Genomic DNA, 24,517 nt, shown 5'->3' on the forward strand with positions numbered 1-24,517 from the left:
AAGAAAGAGATTCAACGACTTATAAGATGCTTGGCTACCCTAAATCGCTTTATCTCTCGGTATTCTGATCGATGTCTTCATTTTTTCCAAACATTAAAAGACGCATCAATTTGGACAGAGGACTGTGAACTTGCATTTTGTCACTTGAAAGCGTACTTAGTTAAACCTCCAGTTCTCGCCAGTCCAGCAACGGGGCAGCCTATTGGTCTGTATTTAGCCGCTACTGATCATGTTGTAAGCGCCGTCTTATTTGTCGACGGTGACGATGGTCGTCCTATATTATTTGTTAGCAAGACTCTTGCAATGGCTGAAACAAGGTATTCTCGAGTGGAGAAAATTACATTGGCCTTGGTTCATGCTGCCCAACGTCTTAAGCCTTATTTCCAGGGACGAGTTGTCAAAGTTTATACCGAATATCCACTGCGAAAGTTTTTTTATAATGCCCAGGAATCAAGTCACCTCGCAGAATGGGAAAGTTACCTTAGCGATTATATCATTGTTTTTGCAACTCGCACAGCTGAGAAAGGACAAGCTTTGGCTTCGCTAATGGTCGATTTTCCTATTGATGATAATCCTATGTCTGACGCATTACTGGACGAAGAAAATGTCATCGACAACACGCCATTACCTCTTGGGGGCGATGACTTGCCACACTTATCAGATGTATCTGCCGATTGCTGGATTGTTTATACTGATGGTTCGTATAATAAGTCTGGCTCCAATATTGGGTGTGTAATCTTGCAGCCGAATGGAGACAAAATTGAAAAGTCAGTGCGTTTGGGTTTTGACGCTTCAAATAATGAGGCCAAGTACAAAGCTGTCATTTGCGGCTTGTGCATTGCTTTTCACCTTGAGGCGACTAAGTTAAGATTATTCACAGATTTTAAGTTAGTCGCTAGCCAGTTTAGAGGATCGTATGCGGCTCGTGACGAGAGAATGGCGACTTATTTGGATTTAATTCATCGGATTGCTTGAAATTTTGAATTTATCAAGTATTGTGTAGCGTCCGCGTCATGATGTGCGACATGCTGATTGTCTCGCAGATTTATCCACGGTAGTTAAGTCGGATGAGCCTCGTCAGATTACCATTGAATTTCAAAAGGAGCTGAGTATCGATCTGTCCATCAAGGACTTGCGAGATATGTACATCACTCAGAGTTGTTTTTTCGTCCAAACATTTTCTGACGAATCATGTCATGCCAATTTGATATCTCCTATGCTGACTCGGAAGCGCAAGCGTGATCTTGATAATCAAGCTGTTGTTGCAGAGAAAACACTTGATCCACAACTTATGCTATCAGATGACCCAATGATCCTATCAATGATATTGTCTCGGTCCATACCGACGATGATCATGAAATTGACAATGCTCCGGAAGTTCATGATGTAAAGCTAAGTTTTCCACTTACGCCTTGTGACGAGGATGATTGGCGCCTTCCTGATATCACATATTTACTTGATCACATCTTTCCTCAAGATCATAAAGTTGGTGATCATGTCAAACACGATGCTTGGAAATATTGTATCATCTCGACTTCGGACGGTCTTTTGCAACTTTATCGCAAAGGCACAAGTCTTAACCCTATGCTTCATTGTCTCAGCAGAGCGGAAGATTTACTCATCCTCACGGAAATTCATTCAGGCCTATGTGGGAACCACTCCCGGGGGTGAAGTCTCGCTCATAGAGCGATGACATAAGGGTACGGCCATACATGCAAAAGGATGCTAAACGTTTGTCTGAGAAGTGTGTTCCTTGTCAGAAATATGATAATATAGGAACACTTCCAGCGATGGAACTTCATCCAATCTTGAGCCCTTGGCCATTTGAGAAGTGGGGTCTTGACATTGTCAGTCCACTTCCGAAAGCTCCTGGCAGTGTTCATTTCTTACTCGGTCGCAACTAATTATTTTACCAAGTGGGCTGAAGTTGTGCCCTTAGCCCAGATCCATGCTTCAGATGTTAAAAAGTTCTTACGGCGTGACCTTGTTTGTTGTTTCGGTATTCCAACATCATTGACTTTCGACAATGGCAAACAATTTGACGCTGAAGAAATTCGACAATTTTGTTCTGACTTGAAGATTAGTCACAATTTCTCGACACCGTACCATCATCAAGCTAATGGACAAGCTGAAGCTACTAACAAATCCATTCTTGCAATGCTCAAGCGGCGACTTCAACAGGCCAAAGGCAATTGGGTTAAGGAACTTCATGCGGTTATATGGGCTTATCGAACCACGCCTAAGCATTCAACAGGATTTTCTCCGTTTAATCTTGCTTACGGTACGGAAGCGTTCTTACCTACAGAATTGATGACTCCAGCCACACAAACTTCTGCCATGGAATTGGAGTCGAATGATCAAGCACTTGCTCAAGCCAAAGCCTTGATAGATGAGACGAGAGATGTTGGTCTTCAATAGTTAATTCGTTATCAGGCTGATATGAAACGAAAATATAATAAGAAAGTTCGACTTAAAGTGTTTGAGAAAGATGATTTCATAATTTTCCACAATTTGAGAAAGATGATTTCATAATTTTCCACATTGTCATCATTTTTTTAATGATTTCACATCCATATAGTATATATGTTATACAAAATAAATTTTCACGATCAACAATACTTTTCAGGCAATATTTCTTATAACACACTCTCAAGAGCGACAGTTTGCACAAGCTCAATCAATTACCATGTTTATATTCAAATAAACCAAGGTTACACTTTTTATGTAAATATACTAATTTCAGTCAGTAGCAAATCATGCACAATGATCATAAACAACAATTCATTCAATAGATTAACCATTTTCCATTCATTCACAACTTTATCCAAAATCAATAGTCTCGTATTTCAATGCCTCGACTGACATCCCACCGTCGGATTGCCCTACAATATTAATGGGTATGACTACTGTGTGTTATAAATATGAAGATCAAATTTGAGGAAGATCCAATATATGGTAATCCTTCATCTATGCCTAAACTTATGCCTGCGCAGTGCAGTTTTCTAGCGTAGTATATACTATGGCCAGTCACGCTTATGCGTGCCTCGACAAAAACTCCACCGTTGGATCTGTCTAAACTGTGTATATGTCAAAGTTCAATGTATCAGGTAACTAAGGATTAAAGTTAAGAGACATCCGAGTAAGAGAAGATCTCCATCTGAACAGAATTAAAAGACTGCGCAGACAAGTTTTCTGGAATGATGTTTACTGTTCATCTTCTTCACAAAACTCTATACATTTAATTAATGGCATTATACTCCCAATATACAATCCATATGATCACACATAACAAACAACATATCCTATTTTTATGGAAACAAAAAGAAATAAAGAAATATAACTCACCTTATTAAATCTACAAGATGTAAACAGCTATGAATATCAATAGTGCGGTGAGCCCAATACTTTGTATTCCCCTTTCTTTTTTCTTCTTCTCTTTTATTTTCATCTTCTTTTTCAATAGGGGGTTTCTTTTGTTTTGAAAACGTGGGAGAGAAAGAAAAAGTTAGTTATGTGAGTTATCCTTGATAACTATCCCACGTTTCTCTCCTAATTTTGCTAAACCAAAATTTATATTTTCTATATTTTTGAAATTTTCAAAAAATTATATCAATAAATAATAATACCACAATTAATTAGATAAATAAAAATGGGGTTTTACAGTTCTTATCTTTGCAATTTTCAAGACTCGGTAATCAATAAAGAAGTAGTTCTTTCACTAATTCAGTTCCAATGATATTATTATGGTTCTAGCGAACCTTATTATCGCTACGACAAAATCTGACAAAGTTACCACGTTTAGCTTCGTCAATCTAAGTTTGAATGATTTTACACTCGTTTAGTTTATTACTATTGCTACGACACAATCTGACGAAGTTACCACGTTTAATTTCGTCAGTCTAAATTTGAACGCTTTTACGCTTGCTTAGTTCGTTACTATCACTATGACAAAATCTGACGAAGTTACCATGTTTAGCTTCTCCAGTCTAAGTTTGAACACTTTTACGCTCGCTTAATTCGTTACTATCGCTACGATACAATCTGACAAAGTTACCACGTTTAGCTTCGTCAGTCTAAGTTTGAACGTTTTTTCATCTTTAGTTCTTTACATTCATTTTTTATGTCATTACTTTCATCCCAACACCACGCTAATTTTTCATTTCACACCATTGTTTGTCCACCGCTTTACAAATCATTCTGTTTATCTATTGCTTTGCAAATCATTGTGTTCGTTCTTTTTTCTTACGATTTTTCTTTACATTTTTATTTTCTTAGCCATATGGACTTCGTTCACATGCCAAAGAGGGGGCGGTGTTTCGACCCCTACCTACGTGGCAAACGTCCATTGGTAGGGGTCTCCACTTTATTCGTTTAATCGACAGAACTAAAACCCAATTTGCAATATCATGAATCAATGTACATACCCATTAACTCATGTGTCTAGGGCTAAACCCTAGCCACATGGCTTGCTACTTACGTACATTAATTTATGTCCAGATTCATTTATTATCATTAATTAAGAGTCATGTTCAATTACAATTACTTGTGTTTCTACATATATAAATACTAAATTATTTTTCATAAAGAACTACGTTCTTCAGACTTGATCTCATCGATAATTTGGGTACATAGGCAACCGAAAGGTACAATCTCATTATTTTCTCAATCACCATAACTTTTCTCACTACTTTTCTACGTTATTCATCTCATTCGTCACTACTTAGTATTTTGATCATATTTGGTCAAAACAATAATCATAACTAACAATGACTTTTAAAATCTTTTAATAAGTATTTATTATAATATTCAAAGTACCAATTATGAAATTTTGTGTATTTTGAATGCTAAAATTCAGCATTTATAACTTTTCTATCTGGTGTAAAATTCATTATAACTTAAAATTCATTTATGAAGTTGTAGCTTGTAGGGGACTCCCTAGATTTCTATTTATATATACCACGTGGTATCTAGTGTTAAGAGATCCTTATTTCATCTATTGTTTGATCTGTACGTATTACATCTTGACTAATATACAGCACAGTTCTAGAGACTGAATGTCATTAAGATTGAAGAAGAGAAACCTGATAAGGAGTTCTCAAAGACAAACTTCTTCCTATAATTAGGGCTGGTTATCGAGCTACTCGTGTCGAGTTCAAGTACTAGGGTGCTCAAGCTCGGCTCGTGTATCTCTCGAGTCGAGCACGAGTTGAGCTCAAATTTTGTTCGAGTTTTATTTCGTGCTCAAACTCGACTCATCGAGTATTCAAGTAGCTTAATGAGTTTATATTCCTATTCTTCTAGACTACAAATTTGAATTTGATCATAAACTCTAGAGTTTGATTTGACTTGTATTATGTATAGGCTCGACTTCAACTATAAACTAGAGATAATTGAGCATAAATAGACTCTAAATTTTACCTCAAGACCAAACTAACTTGCTAAATTCATCTAAATAAAATATTAAAATGCAACTACAATTCACTAATACCATAATAACCACTATCAAACAACTATTGCAAGGTGTGCACATTATAAATACAATTAATATGTGTTGAGTAATTATAATCCAACACACTAACATAAATAATTATCCCAAATAATTGTTAACATAACTATATAAAGTACGAACTGTGAGTAGCTTGCGAGCGTCTCAAGTTCGAGCTCGAGTTTTAAAATGTGCTCAAATTCGACTCATATTATTGAATGAGCGAGTTTGAGTTGAGCCTTCGACGAGCCGAGCTCGAGTTACTCACGAACAACTCGACTCGATGACCAGCCTACCTATAATGGGTTTTTTAAAGTTTATTGTGACTTCTCCATCAGAAGTCAAAATTATTTGTTCTAAGTCATTATTAATGATTGGTTGTGGTTGAACAACATTCATTACTGTCCATGATTTTGGGAATTGAATTTCATCCTAAGAAATCATCCATAGGCAATTGTGCCTTCCCAATGACCAATATGAATTGGGCAGGGACTTGGATGTACCGTGAATTGGCATAGCTTAGGCATTGCCAGTCTTCATCTGACTTGCTTCTTTGAGTTGCAGTTTAAGACCAATGCATCTTGCCTCTGGCTCGGCAATAAAGTTGTGTGAAACACCAGTTTCAAATTTCAATCATGACTTTAGTAGTAGTCCCTTGAATAACCATGTCTACATACATGAGTCCTTTGTTCAAATAGGCACTCTGTTCCTTTGGGCTATCACTAAGATGTTGAGAAACTGCATCGTGATCTTGTCTTGCTCAATTTCGGGCTTGACTACCCCCGGAAGTATTGTTCAATGTCAAAGATGAAGTTATCCAATTAATTGGCATCACGGGCACCTTTGTATGCTCAAGGTTAATTCTGTTTTGGGTGAGGCAGTAATCGTTTACAATCGTTCACATTTGTACGTTGTAAGCAGAATTTTTTTTTTTGAATAAAGTTTTTTGGGTTTTGGCTGACCCTAACCTGTATTAAGATCGACAATATACTTTTCCACTTCTGTCCTCCTCAACATAACATGATAGTGTTGAACTCAAAGGAGGTACAAAATAAAAACATCCATTACAAGATTCCAACCCTGCTAGATGGTCTGCTACTCTATTAGTTTCCCGGAACACATGAGAGAAGACGACACTAGTAAAACTAGTAGTTAGATGAAGGATAGATTTGGCCACGCGTTCCTACAAAGCATACCAAGGAGCTCTCTCTTTTCCTTGTAGGATCCGTGATAGCACTCGAGAGAGTCCGGCTACTATGACCCGCAAGTCGAAAGCATCACGGCATCCTTCTAAACCTTGTAATATCGCCCGTCGGTTCGAAAAGGACTGATTTCAAACCTCCGAGAACCTAAGTATCCAAAAATCACTTCTCCATATGCATCTCGAACCACTCCTCCAGGTTCCCCATCTTATCTCTCAAACCGCTGCTCCATCTCGTATTGGGTTTAAAGACTCCTCTTTCAGGTTTTGCCCAAATGCAATTGAATTCTCTCCTTCCTTTTGTAATTGACTTCCAACCCAAGTCCGTCCACCAAGACTCTATCTTGAATGATTTGCCCCTCATAATGTAACTTTTACATCATTGATCAATCTGTTCTTCACATTTTCCCAAGGTTGTGTGGTGTTTTTAAATCTTCGATTGTTCCTTTCCCGCCATATATAACTCATCGATGCACAAAGGAAAACTTTGGTGATCTCTTTGTCAACGCGTTTTGTTTCGACACATCCTCATGAGTTCCAACCACTCACTATTCGAATCCGATGATCTTGTGTGTAGGCCCAAAACCCGCTTCACGCTTTTTCCATATTGCTTGACTGCACGAGCATTCAAAGAACAAATGCGGTGAGTATTTCAGGAGGATTGTTGAAGCACCTTCTTTCCGGACCCGCCTATCTTGCGTTGGTATATTGTTGGACAAGAATTGCCATGTTGTGAAAGAGTGTTTGGGTAGCACATACTTCCCCAAACCGACTATACCATCTTACCCTTTTCGTGGAACTCGAGGGCATCATAAGTCGCCTTGGGCGTAAATCGCCGAAGTGGGTGGGTGTCCAAACCACATCATCTTTTGATAAGTAACAGTTGATCTCAGTTTGAAGGATAGCACTTTTCAGTGGAGATATAGGTAGATCATGTACCATGTGGTTCCATTCGCCATTAGTGATCAAGGCACTAACCTTTGCGGTGAGGGGTATTTGGAGATTAGCTTTCGCAAAACTGTCTTCTATTAGAGGAATCTCACCACACCACAGGTCATACCATAAAAAGGTGTCATCCCCTGTAGCAATAGTGTATCGAATAAACCTCCTTGCTGTTTTCCTTGCGTCCAACAAATTTCGCCACACCCACGAGCAGTCTTTTGGAGTAACCATAACCCAGAAAAACTTGTCCTTGATGTGATGAATCCAAACCCACTTTACCCACAGGCTGTTTTCTCTTGCAACAATCTTGTACACTAGGCCACAGTATGATGCTTGGTTCCATAGCTTTAGATTCAAGATTCCCAGACCTCCCTCTTGCTTGAGGAGTGCAGTGCGACCCCTACTAGCATGATGCATTTTATCTCCCATGTTTGACCCATTCCAGAGGAATTTGTTACATATTTTTGTCACTTGTTCCAACACAGTGAGTGGAAGCACAAAAGTTCTAGCCCAATATACATGAAAAGAAGATTTGAATGGATGAGTCAGTAGAGTTCCCGCATGTGACAAGCATCTATTTTTCCAATTCTGGATCCTTGCAGTAATTTTTTCTATTAGAGGTTGACAATCTCTAATCCCAAGTCTTGTGGACGTAAGTGGCAGTCCCAAATAGGTTATAGGAAGAATAGCCAGTTGAACTGCTAATGTATCTGCTATAAGAATACTTTCATCTTCACTCAGTCCTCCTGTAATGAGGGTAGACTTTTGAGTATTGATCTTCAGCCCAGTACCTTCAGAGAATTTGTCTAGGACCTTCATGATCTCTATGGCTGATTGCATTTCACCTTTGAAGAAGAGCATAAGGTCATCAGCAAAACATAGATTGATAACTTTAGATTTCTTGCACTTTGGGTGAGCTTTGATGGTGTTGTTATTCAATTCCTTTCTGAACAGACAACTCAAGGCTTCCATGACCAGGACAAACAAGTATGGTGATAGGGGTCCCCTTGCTCGAGGCCCTTTGAGCATGAAAGTAACTCTCGGGCTTACCATTTATCAGAATAGAGAATAGAGTAGTTGAGTAACATAGCTTAATCCATCTCATTGCATCTTGGGGAAACTTCCGGTTTGCTCAAAGATAGCTTCCACTGCCAACCAACTGATGGTATCATAAGCTTTACTTATATCCACCTTTAGGGTACACCTAGGGGAGATATACTTCCTATTGTAGCACCTGAGAAGTTCATGGGACAAGAGTAGATTATCTTGAATAGACCTTCCTTTAATGAAAGCAGATTGGTTTATGTCCACCAGTGATGGCATGATAGGCTGTAATCTATTCGAGATGATCTTAGCAACACACTTGTAAGTGGTGTTACACAAGGCGATAGATGGAAATCTGAAATCTTTGTCGGATTTTGGATTTTGGGGATTAAGCAGATAAAGGTGGAGTTGAATCCGGGTGGTAAAGTGTTTGTGGAGAACACATGGCTTATCGCCTTTACAAAATCAGCCCCAACTATCGACCAGCATGACTTAAAGAAGAATGGGTTAAACCCATCTGGTCGGGGGCTTTCAAGTTATCCATGGCTTAACAAGGCTTCTTTAATTTCTTCGTGGTTACATCATCATCCGGAAGAGTTGCATTGGGCTGTTTTCGATAGTTCCTCCGGCTTGCACTTCCTCAAAGATGTCTATGTTTACATCGGTCCATTTGTCCCACTGCTTTTCTTTGTAGTGGGTAACGATGAACTCTACCACTACGCACCAGGTGATTTTATCACCATTGCTATCATTAATGGACCATATCTTATTCTTCATTCTTCTTTCCTTTATGAATCCGCTTGTAAAGCCCATTGGCAACTTGCTCTTTGCTTTATGTCCTCATACTCCATTCTCAACAGATCTGAATAATCCTTTTCGGCTAGTTTTTCTTGCGTAAAACAGATTAGAATCCCTTGATTTGCATTCAATTCTTTTTGTATTGCAAAGAGTTTGATTCTTGCCGCCTCTCGTTCTCGCCAATATCGAAAAGTTCTCGCTTAGACCAACTCTTCAACGCCCCTTTTAAGTTCTTCATCTTCGGCTAAGATGTAAAGAGGGTTGCCCGCTATCAAAATATCCCAAAATGCTTTCGTATCGTAAAAGTTGGATGTAGAACCCAAGCATTGCGAGAATCTAAAAGGATGACCATACCGCACTGGAGTGTACCACGTCACTATCATGGGGGTGTGGTCTGACACTCCTTGAGGCAAGAACTCAGCTTCAGATGCGGGAAACAGTGATCCCCAATGCACATTTACTAAGCATCTATCGATTTTTGAGCATTTCCTTCCTGTTCCCTCCGAATTATTTGTCCATGTGAAAAAGCTCCCTGTAAAAGTCAAGTCCACTAGCCCAATGGAGTTTGCACAGTCAGAGAAGTCCCTCAGTTCTCTAGGATGCGCTGGTTCACTTCCAATTCTTTCATGTGAAAATAGGATGCTATTGAAATCTCCACTCACACTCCATGGAGTATTAATACTGTTACTCAGAGAGATCAAATCATACCACAGAGTCTGCCTTTCCCTGGGAGAATTACTGCCATATACCACAGTCAAAAGAAAACTATGGTTCGTAGGGAGGATTGTAACCTCACAATGGATCATCTGGGATGATTCTTTAATAGGAGTCACTTGTATGAATCCTGGATCCCAGCAAAACCAAATCCTTCCAAAGCCAGATCCTTATTATAGTTGTTCGAGAGAAGACCAAAAGGGCAAGTATCTCTAATCGTCGTATTTGTCACTCGACTTTTGTCTCCAAGAACCCCATCATACCCAACTTATTCTCAAGCCTAACTTTATTAATTTCCCTTGCTTTTTGCTATATCATTGATGCCTCTAACATTCCATATTCCTAACTTCGACATTGTTAAAGAAAAAAAAAACCCTACTTATTTCCCCTCAACCCCTTTGTAAGAGAGAGGTTACTTCCTTCCGTGGCCTTTTGATTTCCCTCTCCCCTTCCCTTGTTGAACTTTGAAGGATTTCTTTCGCTCACTCGCTTACCCTTTTGTCCCGATTAATGCGGCCTTATCCGCTTGTTGTTTCGTTGGTTTCTAGTAATGGGTGATGCTATAGCTCTTGGGTGGTTCGTATGCTTTTTTCAAGAATGTGATCATTGAACACTTGCTTAGGAGCATTGTTGAGTTCTTCATTGAACCGGGGTTCCATGTCTTTGTAAACCGCACATTCCTCGACAAAGCGAATTCACTTGTTAGATGGGTTGTCAAGAGCATCAAATTTTGCAATTTGGTTCTACATAGGGAACCGGTTCAAGATTTGTACTCATTATATGAATGTCCTGCTCCTCCCTTTATATCTCCGCTTTGGAACATTATCGAGAGGTTGTTTTCGGTTTCTTGATTGTCCGCCTCATCCAACACCGAGAATGGGTTGTGCACCACTACATTACTCGTGGTAGTATTCCAAGTTTATGACCCCATTATTGTTTTCCCCCTCCGGTGCATCCACCGATTGCTCCACAATATTTTCCTTCTCTTGTAGTATATTCTTGCTCCATCCTCATTTCTCATACAACTAGTTCTGTCCACAAATTTGTTTGGGTGGTTGTGTTTTGGAACCCACGCTAGAGCTTACTCTATTTGGGCATTTGTTGGTGTTATGCCCAAATCTCTTGCATATCGCGGCACGTGGGAGGGGTCCAAGGATACTCAACTCCTACAAGAGCAATTCTATCTTCACCCAAAATTTTAAATCGTAAAGATTTTGGGTACTTGCGGTGTACATTTACCTCAACGCGATAGAAAGTTGAGTCTTTGCCTATTCTTAGTTCTTTGCATCCCGGCTCAAAGGTTTCCCAATTCTGCTCGCTATCATACTAATAAGGTCCACAGCTTGCTTAGGCAACTAGAGAATTTAACCCATATAGGGATAGTATTAATGAGGCTTCTTTGATATTCCAATTCCTCAGACCATTGTCTGATCATGAAAATTCTGCCCGCCACAAAGACTGGTCCCCCTTCAAGCACTCTCTTCCTATCCTCATCATTTGAGAACTTGAAATAAAAGAGGTCATCATCTGTTGAGATCTCATATGATGCTGTTGTTTTCCAGGTTTTCTCCAAAATTCTTTTCACTAGAGGAAAAGGTAGTCTTTTATCAATGAAAAACCCCACCACATAATCATACCAAATATTACAACCCTCTTGCATTATTGAGTTTGGAACTTCAACAACTCCATCTTCTTCAGAGGTCTCTAACCATTCTAAAGTATCCTCCATAGCATTATTACCTTGGTTTGCAAACAGGGAGCTCCAGCTCAAAGGTGCCTCACCTCGAGAAATGGTTGGGGTTCCTGGATGATTAGCCATTTCTCACAGACCTTTCTTCGTCTACTTCCTGTGGCTTGTTTTGAAACGTTGAAGGAAACCAAGATTGTTGGTTGTCTTGAGTGAACTCGCACTGTAGCTCAGTGTAGGATTTTACCACTACTGCACGGATGATAATGAATTAGTCTTTCCCGAACTCACACTCTTCAGGCAGTGTAGGATTTCACCGGGAAAGACCAAAAGAAACGTAATCTAAGGGAGAAGAGCTTGATTTCCTTGACAAGCTCAACACTGATGACAATGGAGTTTTTGCCTGAAATGGAAGGAAATCAAGATGTTGATAGGATAAGTTCTGTTCACCAACTAAAATTTGCTAAAGGCGGTAAAAAAATGGAGCACTGGATCACCAAAATAGGTTAAGTTATCTCACTCCCGTTCACCCCTATTTTGGTCCCCATTAGATCCGGACTCTGTTGTAAGCAGAATTAATACATAAAATGTGATTGTATTTTATTAAGAACGCAACAATACCAAGTGTGGCCTGTAGAGACAGACAATAGGAGAATAGAAGATGTTTGGTATTCCCTACATATTTTTTCCACTATATAAAACATTATTTTTCTCATTTTTCTTTTATACAAGAAAACAATAAGTAAAAGAATCCAGTTTTGGTTCTCCGTCTCTCTTTCTCTTTCTCTTTCTCTTTCTCTACCTAGTACCTTCCTTCCCAGCCGAGCCCACGAGAGAGAGAGAGGAACAAACAAAGCCGAACCCAATCTGACACAAACAACAGCCCGAAAAAGAAGAGCCGTCGATGATTGTTAATTACAATTCTACCCCTTGATTGAGAAAAAAAAATGAAATTTGACGAGGCATCTCTTACTAAATACCTCGTCGAGAATCTCCAACCTTTGTAAGTCTTCTCCTTTTTATTGCTTACGTGTTGAATCTTATTTTAACTTCATTGATGGAAATGGGGTACCAGAACTTAGGTACTTTGTAGTAATGGATTTATATTAGGACGAGGAATGAACACAGATTGTATTGATCAAAACAAAATTATAAACTGATAAGCCGGTCATAGATAGTGAGTATTGTGGGTTGCATCTTTATCACAATCCTTTTTTCTTTTAAGTTTTTCTTTTGAGAGCTCAGTTGCCAGGGTGCCTGTTGTTAATTGATAGTTGCACTACTTACATAATGAAGTTGTACGAAGATGGTGAGCTATTAGAAAACAGTGAATCAACACAGGGTGATTTTAGTGTTCCCATGGAAACTGTTTAGGTGTTTTTGCCTAAGAAATTCGGAGTGTGATGGGAATAATGGTTTTGACTCGTCATTATTTGGTTTTATTGTAATACATTGTTATGGAGAAGGTTTCTTGTTCATTACTTGTACTAGGTTAGTACAGACTACAGACTGCCTTTGCCGCAGTGATTGTTAGTGGACTTATATGTATCAGTATTAGTGTGATGAAAGTTTTTAACATTTTGCAGGACAGAGGCTGACCCCGTGATTCTTGCAGAATATGTGGCAGCCTTGTTAAAGAAGGACAAACCAGTTAAAGAGTTACAGAATCTGTGTTCAGAGAAATTAGTTGAGTTTCTGGGTCAAGGTAACTGTTGTCTTCCTAGATGACAAGTTTTCGTATTTGTTATTCTTTCTTATTTACTACTCCGAATTAGTTTCTTTTGGTCATAAGTACCAAGCATCTCATATATCCAGAAGACACTAGTTTCAAAAGGTAAATTTCAATTCTTGTTTATCTTGTCATGACTTACAAGTATACAAACCGTGCTACATAGCGGTTTTTCTAAATCTTAAAACCCGTCCCTTGAGATCGATAGGTAGCCTGGTTTTTTTGGATTCTTATTCAAGAAGTGATATAAAAATGTTAGGGAGGCTAATTATATAATTTCAGTGACATAAGGGAGGTTCTAAATTTTGTAAAAATGAGGGATAATTATATAATTTTAGTGACCTGAGGGAGGTTCTTCTAAATTATTAAAAAAAGAGGGAGCTCATTCTAATTTCAGTGATGTGTTGGAGGAGCTTCTAAATTGTACAAATTGGGAAATCAAAAAATGCCTATTCGATAGTTAGGTGTGTGTGTGTGTGTGTTCCGGGAAGTCCGGCTTTCATATAGTGTAGAGATGACTATGGGAAGTACTAATTTGCTTTACTGGAAATGCTAGGACATGAAAGTTTATAGACATTTTGTGTTTGATTGATGGGAAAATGGTTTATAATTGTTATATTGTACACAGGGAAAACTATCACCAAATGCACTTTTCTGCAGAAAATTTGCTAGAGATAGTTTACTCCACTCAAACACACCACATCATTTTGCTTCTTTTTCTTTTAAGCTTTGAGGAGTTGGAGTTTCTGTGCTTAAGGGCTAACAGTCTGGGTTTCATTTTTCCTTTTGCAATTCTTATATTGGTTGTGTTGGAAAAATAGTTTTTGGAAAGTTATTACTGTTGGCTGTTAATTAGTTTCTGTATATATATATTCTCAGTGCTGCTTCAAACCATTTTATTTTTTGCAGGTACAAAGTCCTTCATCAAAAAGTTGTTCCAGGCTTTGGAGGATGGTACTGTTGTGGCACCTGCCAAGACTTTAGATTCTACTGGGAAAGTTGAACCATCTTCATCTCTCATTACAGAGGATCAAATTGAACCAAAAAGTTCAGCTTTGAATCAGGGGGCGCTTTCTCCTGTTGGTGGGAGTGATCCAGATGAGAAGGAAGTCAGTGATGATGACGATGATGATCGCAATCATAAGCATAGGAGGCGGGAGACACGGTCCCAGTCTTTTGACAAAGATGCACCAGGACAACCTTTTAGGCAGACAAACAGGAAGCGGAACAAACCTTCTGAAAATGGGCAGGGGTTCTTTAGGAATGATCCACAGACAAGTGAAATTCAGAGAGAGGGTAATCCTACTTCTTTGGGGCGAGACCTTTCTGCTAGGGTTGGTAAGAAGCGTGCTGGTTTGGGCCCATTTGTGCGGACCGGATTTGATTTAGGTCTGAGGGCTGGGTTAAATCAAGCATTTCACGGTGATCCTGTTACTCATTTTGATGTTTCCACAGCATTGGGTCGTCTCCCTACAGGCAGAGGAAGAGGAAGGGCTTCTGGCCCCTGGAACCAACATGATTTGAAGTTTAGTTCCGCTGAAACACTTGATTTTGCATCACAAATGCCTCTACTGTGTCCTCCACCTTCTAGCCTTTTTACTGGAAGGGGGTTACACCCTTTTGGGATGATTCCAGGAATGCCTAATGGGGTTCTAGATTCCCTCCATCCACTTGGATCGCAGATGAACCATTCAGTTGGTATTTGCATCCCCCACCAACGCTGTAGAGATTTTGAGGAGCGTGGATTTTGCCTGAGAGGAGATATGTGTCCAATGGAGCATGGAGTAAATCGAATTGTTGTTGAAGATGTCCAGGTTTGTTGTATTATGTATTTTTTTATAAGTTCTTTTCATGGTTGTGTGTAGATGTGACTCTTTGATAAGCAATGTGTAGTGTTGCGTGTTTTGTTGTTTTCATTGGTTTCTTCTTTCTTGCATTATTTTTCTCTCGACCCTTTTGTTTCTGTCTCGTAGTAAGATATTTCGTCGCACAACTTTTTGCCCTTTGGGCTGAATAATATATCTCTACTTTACCGACAAAAGAAGAATAAATAATTCTTTTATTGTTTCACGAACATTATTCTCGATATGGACACTGCGTTAATAGAAGTTGCATAGAAAGTTTGACAGTTTGAAAAGAAGACTCAGCATGGTGTCTCTGAGTCTCTGTGCATGTAAGCCGATGGAAAGTAGTTGGGGTTGATGGTTCTTATCTAGGGAATCTACTATGCTTATAGCTGATTGAATCAGTTAACCTTTACATGTAACCAACCAGTCCTGAGAACTCCTCTCATCAGTTGGATTTTGAATTTAGACTCCTGCATTTTGAACTGCTTCGCTAGTGGCTTTCTAGTTTCTTCCGTTCGATTCCTGATCAGAGGCATACATGAATAGTATCAGACATTAATCCATATATACATATACAATAATTCTCAAAAAAGTAGCTACTTAAGTTAACTTAAAATAAGTATGTAAGTAAAACTTCACTTAGAAAATGAATTCAACCCTAATTTTTTGTGGATATGATATATTCAACATTAAGATCATCTCTACAAAATTTCAGCTCATTTGGAAACATTTAATATTGACAAAAAATGATTGCAAAAACTCGACATTTCTGGACCATTATATTTCTTTTTAAAGATAACAAATTTTATCTATATTAGAGGTTTCCAAATGCATTGAAATTTTGTGGAGATAATCTTTATAATGAATGCTTCATAACCACAAAATATTAGGGTTGAATTCATTTTCTAGGTGAAGTTTTATTTATGTACTTATTTTAAGTTAACTTAAGTAGCTACTTTTTAGAGAAGGACTATATATATATATATATATATATATATATATATATACATATATTTTCCATATATTTTATTTTATTTTATATTGTATTATTTTTTTTTGGATTGCGTAGAAAGCTTGCGCCTCATCTAAATTTTTTGATTGGCTGTTATCTGGTGCTTTATTAATTAAATGTATAAAAATTCAATGCCACATTGGCACATATGGTGGTTCCAAATAATACTTTGTAAATGTCCTTATGATGTGCAAATCCCAACTAGCTGCTGCAATGGTTTGGTGCCATAATCTGACTGTTGCCCTTCCTCCCTGAGTTTGAAGGAATCTATCACGAGGCGGAATGGGATTTATCACTCGTGGTTATTAAAATACGTGTTCATGGATTATGATCCATCCGGTTAATAACTTGGTTGGTTGGTTACATTGAGAACTCATACAGTCTTCATATTCCATTTCAGCCTTTCAGTTACTTGAATGAACTTATTTTTCGTTATTTTTTTATGTAAATATAAGTTCACATACTTCCTAGAAGCAGCTTATTGTCTAAAGACACTGTTTTGGTGACTTATAAGTGTTTATGTGTGGCTACTCCAATTGGTTTACTGTTTGGCCATGCTGTGGTGTACCCAAACATACAGGAATTGAACAATAGCGTATGTTCGAGTTTGTTAAAGCTCTCAATAACTTGTTGTTGGTTTTGCAAATGCCAGAGTCTCTCGCAATTCAATCTCCCTGTTTCAATTCCAAGTTCACATCAAGGAGGAGCTGGAGCAGTTTCTGCACACACTGGGGGTGGTCCCTCAAGCCTCCAAGGGAACGGCAAGTTTTCTCTCAGTAAGAATAGCAAGCATGGAATAGGTGACGATGGTTTTTGCATAAACAGAGGGTCTTCTGCCTCTGCTGGTGCAGGTGAAGCCGACTTGTATGATCCTGATCAGCCTCTGTGGAATAATGACCATCCTGAAAGGTCGAGTGCACTATCAGGGCTCTCTTCAGCGAAGGTTGATGATGCTGAACCCATATGGAATGGCGATTTATCTGATCGTCACAGTTTTATATTATCTGATGGCTTTGATGTTGAACAATCTGGAAGGAGCATTGTATCAGCTGTTGTTTCACAGAATGCCAGTTCATCTGTTTGGGGAAGGATTAGGGATGGTGGAAGTAAGTTAAACGCAAAAGGAAACTTTGATACTAACATAGGTTCTATGGGATACCACAAAAATGAAACTAAGCAAGAGAAGGTATTGTCCAGTGTTCTTGGTGCTACCCGTCAAAAGAAACAGTTTGCTTCTGAAGAGAATGGTCCAAAAGCTATGAATTTGTCCAGCAACCACAGGCTGCGAACTGAACCTACACATAGTAATGGAAGAACCTCCCAGAAAGCTTTGCGCACTCTATTTGTTAATGGTATTCCCCTAAAAGAAAACAAGAGGGAGGCCTTACTCTCGCATTTTCAAAAATTTGGTGAGATTATCGACATTTATATACCACTGAACAGTGAAAAAGCTTTTGTCCAGTTCTCTAAAAGAGACGAGGCAGAGTCTGCTCTTAAGGCACCTGATGCTGTGATGGGTAACCGCTTTGTCAAGCTGTGGTGGGCTAACAGGGACAGCATTCCTGACAATGGTTTAAGCATTAATAATACCATCTCTGCAGCAACTCAGGTTGTAGCAGCATCCATTTTGCCTCAATCATCAGTTGTTGATAGGGAAAAAGAAAGTCGATTGGCAGCAGTTCCAAAGTTTAATGCTGCACCATTGTCTGATGTTCCTGCGTCCACAGCTGTTGCATCTCTGTTGGTGACAAATGCTCCGAAGGTTACACTTTCTCAGAAGAAGCTGGACAACTTGGAGTTGTTAAAGGAAGAGTTGCGTATAAAACAGGAAATGCTGGATAAGAAACGTAACGACTTCCGCCGTCAGTTGAATAGGCTTGAGAAGCAAGTGAGTCAGAAGTCCCTTATATTGCTTATTTATCTTTGCTTATCCTATAAGTATTACCTTGTTAGTTTTGAAATATCTCTTTTTGACTACGTTGATAGCACTAGCCTTTGGATAGGATGCAGTATCTGGAATTTTACAGACTCCAATGCATCCTTTTTGGCTCTTTAATCTTCTAGTGTCTCACACTGGGTGGAATTTGCAATTTATAAACAATGATTCATATTGTTTGGTTGGTGTGATCAGCTTTTTTTTTATTGACTGGGAGGGGTTGGGGGGAGTTTGTATAAAACGGCTGACATTGGCGAACTCCTACGTAAACCATCAGCACACTCTAATTGAAAACTGAAAGAACTAGAAGTAATACATGACATGAATGATTGCCGCAGTTTCCATTGTTAAACAATGAAAATGTAATTATAAACATGTCCCATTAGGAACTGCTTGGTCTTCTTCAACATTGTCCAGGTATAATGCTTATGTATAGGACTACTGAAACTTTTTACGAGTGGCACGCATTACCACACAGTCCAAATGATCAACCAACACCACTATGCTTAATTTTATTTGTTGGTTGTCCCAAAAAAGACATTCTTTTATCTTTTAATTTGTCATCTTTATTGTTTTTCTTCTATATTTTGGCAGGCTTTTACAGTTCAGAGTGAGCCAACAACTGAGCAAGCTGCCAAGAGACATAAAGTTGGAATGGGAACAGATATTGTGAAAACTGCAACCCCCAGCCCCATTAATTCTATTACTGCTGAGTGTCAGCCAGGTTCTGTAAAAACAGTTGAAAAAGAACTTTCTGAAGAGAGTATTGTGTCTCCCAGTTCAAAAACGGGCGCAACACTGGTACTACAGTCACCTAGTAGTTTGAAGCACCCCACTCGTCCATCAGTGCCAATAGGGACTGTTCCTGTGGTAAGTAGATTTAAGTTGGATAATCGTCCTACTACATTTAGAATTCTTCCTCCTTGACCAGCTGACTTTACAAATGTAAGTTGTAAGCCTTTCCTTTCCCTAATGACTGTATTTTATCATTTCTTTTTGTGTGAACAGAATTATTCAACTTGACTATACTTTGTACTGAATGCATACTGTGCGTAGGGCATAATGAATATCAAAATAAAATGTATGCGTATGTATTAAATTATCAATCTCTATGTTTAGGCGTCATTTTTGTAACCTGTAGTTAAATGCATTAATGAGCTTATAACGTTTACTCTGAATATGCTTAGCTGGCAGCATGTGGTGTAAGATGTGAATTTTCTTTTTCCGTTTTTCTTTAGATACTGCCAATAGTTGTAGTTGGTCACTTGCTGCATATGTAGATCTTTAATTCTCTATCTATGAAATTAAGCACTAATACCTACTCCGGGGTTCTTGTAGGGTGTATGTTGTTGAATGTGCTACACAGAAAATTATTTGTTTACTTTATACTTGATACTTAATACAATCAAAAGTATGACATAGAATGGGGAAAAGATTCCGGCGGATATATTTGTTGAGAATATTTTTCCTACTTACTACGATAATCCGTTTTATGTTAGCCGTATTCTATATGCATCTCTGCCCTACATCAAAATAAATCTTCGAGCCTGTGGATAATTTAGGGGTGTTTGGATCCTATTTATTTATTGCCAAAAAGTGTTTATTAGTGAAAAAATATTTTTTGAAAAATAAAGTTTCTATTTTAAAAAAAATAGTTTTTCATCCAAAAACACTTTTTGGTCCCAAAACTTATTTTATGTTGTATCCTGAACTCCTGGGATGTTTTGTCGCCAAAATATATCGAGAAACAATGGGGCTTTTAAGAAAAGTCACAACCAAAAATGTTTATTGAAAAACTGGGAAGAAAAATAATTTTTAAAAAATAATTTATTACTGTTGTATCCTTTATTCGACAGTTCCATTTATTCGTCCTTTATTATCCCTTATCCCTTATTTCAAGATTTAACCGGATTGACTTTGGGGGAATTTACGTCCAGATGGGTTCCTTGCTCGGCCATGCATCACCACATCATTTTCTTTTAGTTTTCTCACAGTTGTAACTTTTTCTAATATTGGTTTTGTATTTGCCTCTGTTTGTTGTATCTTAGTGGGATATCTCATCTTATGAAGTTTGACTTCTATATCTTAATATTAAAACTCCACAAGGAGTATTTTTGAGCTTTATTAAAATTTCACGTCATCTCCTATTAAAACGAAAATTTCTCTCCTATTTGAAAAATAAGAATTTTTTTTTATTATTATAATTTTAACACTTCTAATTAAAGCGGGAATCATTTTTCTATTAAAATGGGAAGTCCATTCCTATTGAAAAGAGAAAATATAGCATATCTAATTAAAACGAGAATTATTCTCCTATTAAAACAAGATTTCTCTCCCAATTGAAAAAATGGGTTTTTAAAATTTAATTAAAACTTCATTTAAAACAATTTGTTAGAAAATTAAAACGGGTTAGCGACTAAAACGGTAATCCCAATTTTTTTTTAAAAATCTAAATATTTTCAAAAGAGTCGGTGCGTATGCACGAGCCTACAAGCTAGTCTTAATATTAAAGCTCCCACAAAAGATATTTTTCGAGCTCTATTAAAATTCCATATCATCATCTCCTATTAAAACGGGAATTTCTTTCCTATTTATTAGACACTTCTAATTAAAACGGGAATCAATTTCCTATTAAAACAAAAATTCCTTTTCTATTAGAAAAAAGAAATTCTAACACTTCTAATTAAAACGGGATTTTTTTTCCTATTGAAAAGGAAAAATATAACATATCTAATTAAAACGAAAATCATATTTCTAAATTAAGTCAACTATTAAAACGGGGTTAAAAAATGGGTTTATAAAACTTAATTAAAACAATTTGTTAGAAAATTAAAACGGGTTTTTAAAACTTAATTAAAACGATTTGTTATGAAATTACAACAGGTTAGCGACTAAAACGGAAATCACGATTTGTTAGAAAATTTCTATATGTATATAGTTATGATTATTGAACATGTTTTCAAAAGAACCGGTGCGTATGCACGGGCCTACTTTCTAGTTATGATTATATATGTATGTATATAACATATTTTACCGATAAAAAAATGAAGAGAAAAAGATTTAACCAAATTAACTAGTGGAAAGAGGGGTTTTATAAAGATTGATAAGTTTCTAATAACGGTGTCATGAATATTCCACCAGCGTCCGTGTCAACTTATTTTCAATTGGATAATTAAGATTCGCAGTATTTTGGGTAGTGATCATCTGTACGCTATGTTTTTTTATTTTTTTGCGTACCACATGTGTATCGTGATCTATGTTCAACGTATGCTGCAATTTTATCACCTCATTGAAAGCTCAAGAAAATAGTCAAGCGGATCAATTTCGGGCCAAAATCACTCTCTAGGACAATTTTTTTTTCAAAATCACTAGCCAAGGACAATTTTCGGGTTAAAATAACCCGGAAAACCAATTTTTTGGGTGAAAATAACTCATAAGAACAAATAACCCGGATTTGAAATAAATATTTTTTGATTTTACCTTTTATGTCATTTTGGTATGAACAATGATTGTTCATATCTAAATAGGTGAACATATCTCGCACACTATGTTATGTATGAATAATGATTGTTCATAGTTCTTGTTGAGGTATGAACAATGATTATTCATACATCAACATAGTGTATGGATAATGATATGTATGAACAACGATTGCTCATACTCTAATAGGTGTTTTTATTGTTCATACATTATGTTGAGGTATGAACAGTGATCAATGATTGTTTATACGAGCAGTGATTGTTCATAGCTCATGTTGAGATAATGAACCGATGATACCTTTGCATTGTCAACTGATTATCACTTGAATTCCATCGACTAAGTTTGTTTGGATCTGGTCTAAAAAACCCATAAAAGAGCATCACCCACTTCCTTTGTTCTTTTCATAGTTCCACACTTCTACCATGGCTACAATGCAATACTTATTTTACTTGTTCAATGTATAGGACATATTCATGACATGTGGAGTCATAGGTGGCAAAGGGGTCGTATGCAGAGTAGCGAAGAGGAGACATGATGCAGCGGATCAGGTCCGCGGTAACCTAACTGCCGAGAACTGCCATATAGAGAGTGGGACAGGTGGGGAGATGAGGAGCGCGAGATGGGGGAGAGATGAACGAACCTGATGAAAAGAGAAGTTAGAAAAAAGAGATAGTATATAAAGAATAGAGAGAGAAAAAGAAGAGGGTGAAGAAAAAAGAGAGAGAGGGATACCCTAATACAAGTGAGTTCATAGGTTGTAATATTTGAGTATACATTTTGGCGCCGTCTGTGGGGAGAGCGAAATAAAATGGCCACCGTAACAAAAAAGGGAGTAGGATGACCTAGGAAAGAAGTTGTTCGAGAGGCAGTAGAGGAGGTTGTGAGCGAAGAAAGGGAGGTGGGCGGAGAGGAAGAGATATCTGATGTGGCGGCATATGCCACCAAACTTCTGCAAGAGGAAATAGTTAGGTTGAAGAACGAGAATGTCGAGTTGAGAAAGGAAAGGGAGACCACACAGGAGGAAATGGAGCGTGGGGATCATCGAGGCAGTGAGGTGGAAGGGGAAAATGAAGAGTACCAGCCCCGGGGAGTATATCCAGTAGAGGGCATCACGCTGGAGGTAGTACAGGCGATGATTGAGAAGTGAACCATGCGGCTGAAAAAGTGAACCAAAGTGCCGCTCAAAAGGAAGTTGCTAACCTCAATAAGAATCCGTTGGCAGATTCGATATGGAATTCGGAGGTGTCTAAGAGATTCAGTCAACCAAGATTTGAAAGGTATGATGGGAAGGGCGACCCAACAGATCATTTGCATCACTTTAGGCAACAGATGCCGTTGTGGCAGGAAAGTAAGTATGATGGACTGCGCTGCATGATGTTCCCTGCTAGCCTTAAGGGGGGAGCCTTGGATTGGTATTACCGCTTGTCTTCGCGGAGCATTAGTAGATTTGAAGAGCTAGAGCGCGCCTTTGTGGATCATTTCATCCACCAGAAAAAGAGGGTTGTGGATATTGCGGCCCTATTCAACATCAAGCAGAGGTCAGCGGAATCGTTAAGGGAATTTCTATGTAGATTCAAAGAAGAGACCCTAAGAGTGGAGAATCTGGATGAGCATACAGCGGTCATTGCCTTTCAGCACGGCTTGAGACAGGGAACTAGAGTCCACGAGTTAGTGTCTAAAATAGAAATCACCACTTTGCACGCTCTATACCCAAAGGTAGAAAAATATATTCGGTACGAGGACATAATGCAAAGAAATGCGAGGGAACAAAAGAGATCCGGGAAGGCAGTACAGGCTGTGGATAAGGATGATCAAAAAGATAAAGGCAAGAGAGAAGAAAGAGAAGGGGGATCCTACAGAGGGGAGAATCGTGGACCCGAAAGAACTGGAGATCGGGTTAGGAGAGATATTCGCGAAAGAAAGCCATACCGTGAGATAGAACATACACCTCTTAATAGGCCATTAGAGGAAATCTTGCCACTGATCAAGGGGTTGCAATATTATGAAGGACCGCGGAATACACCTGGAGAGATAGAGGGGAAACCCTTTTGTGCCTATCATCAGATTAGGAACCATGCCACTAATGAGTGTTATGCTTTGAAGTGGCTGGTGGAAAGAATGATTGAGAAGGGGATGCTCAAAGAATTTGTCGTGGAGGTTCGTCATGCTGAGAAAGTGCAGGCTCCTGCTAGGATCTTAGGAACTATAAATGTCATTTTCAGTGGAGAGACACTTGGAAGAAATGCACATCGAGACAAGATAAGAAAGACGGCGAGCTTACAGTAGGTAAATGAGGTGGCGAGCATGCCGTGGTTAGTTTTGGGAACCACGATGGGTGAGGGAAACATAATGTTCACCCCGAAAGACTTGGAATCAGTGATTTTGCCGCATGAGGATGCTTTGGTGATTACCATAACAATGGGTAATTATCTAGTGAAGCGGGTGTTAATAGACTGTGGAAGTTCGGTGGATCTGTTATTTAAAGGGGCCATGGAAGAGATGAACATCGATAGAGATCAGTCAAAGGCTCCTCAGACCAATTTGTATGGCTTCAATGGTAGCATGACAGAGCCCATGGGGGAGTTAACACTACCAGTAACAGCAGGTCCGACGACGGTATTCACAAGGTTTATGGTGGTAGA

General features: G+C 38.4%; 3 protein-coding genes across 3 annotated transcripts; all 3 read left to right on the forward strand.

Annotated features, from left to right (window-relative positions):
- The first annotated feature begins 303 nt into the window (after positions 1-303).
- LOC147496984 (uncharacterized) lies at positions 304-975 on the forward strand. Its single transcript, XM_086562718.1, has one exon. It carries the CDS (start codon positions 304-306, stop codon positions 973-975), a length of 672 nt encoding a protein of 223 aa, XP_086418844.1.
- An 11,620-nt stretch (positions 976-12,595) lies between these two features.
- Positions 12,596-19,520, forward strand: LOC147496985 (zinc finger (CCCH-type) family protein / RNA recognition motif (RRM)-containing protein). The gene is made up of 5 exons (XM_086559785.1): positions 12,596-12,874; positions 13,458-13,576; positions 14,510-15,414; positions 17,112-18,347; positions 18,990-19,520. Exons 1-5 carry the CDS (start codon positions 12,819-12,821, stop codon positions 19,320-19,322), a joined length of 2,649 nt encoding a protein of 882 aa, XP_086415911.1. The 5' UTR covers positions 12,596-12,818; the 3' UTR covers positions 19,323-19,520.
- Positions 19,521-23,204: 3,684 nt separating this feature from the next.
- LOC147496986 (uncharacterized) lies at positions 23,205-24,161 on the forward strand. Its single transcript, XM_086562719.1, has one exon. The coding sequence runs from the start codon at positions 23,205-23,207 to the stop codon at positions 24,159-24,161; it is 957 nt and encodes a 318-aa protein (XP_086418845.1).
- Positions 24,162-24,517: the final 356 nt, after the last annotated feature.

Source organism: Coptis chinensis, chromosome 5, assembly GCF_015680905.1.
Source record: "Coptis chinensis isolate HL-2020 chromosome 5, ASM1568090v1, whole genome shotgun sequence".
Lineage (NCBI taxonomy): Eukaryota > Viridiplantae > Streptophyta > Magnoliopsida > Ranunculales > Ranunculaceae > Coptis > Coptis chinensis.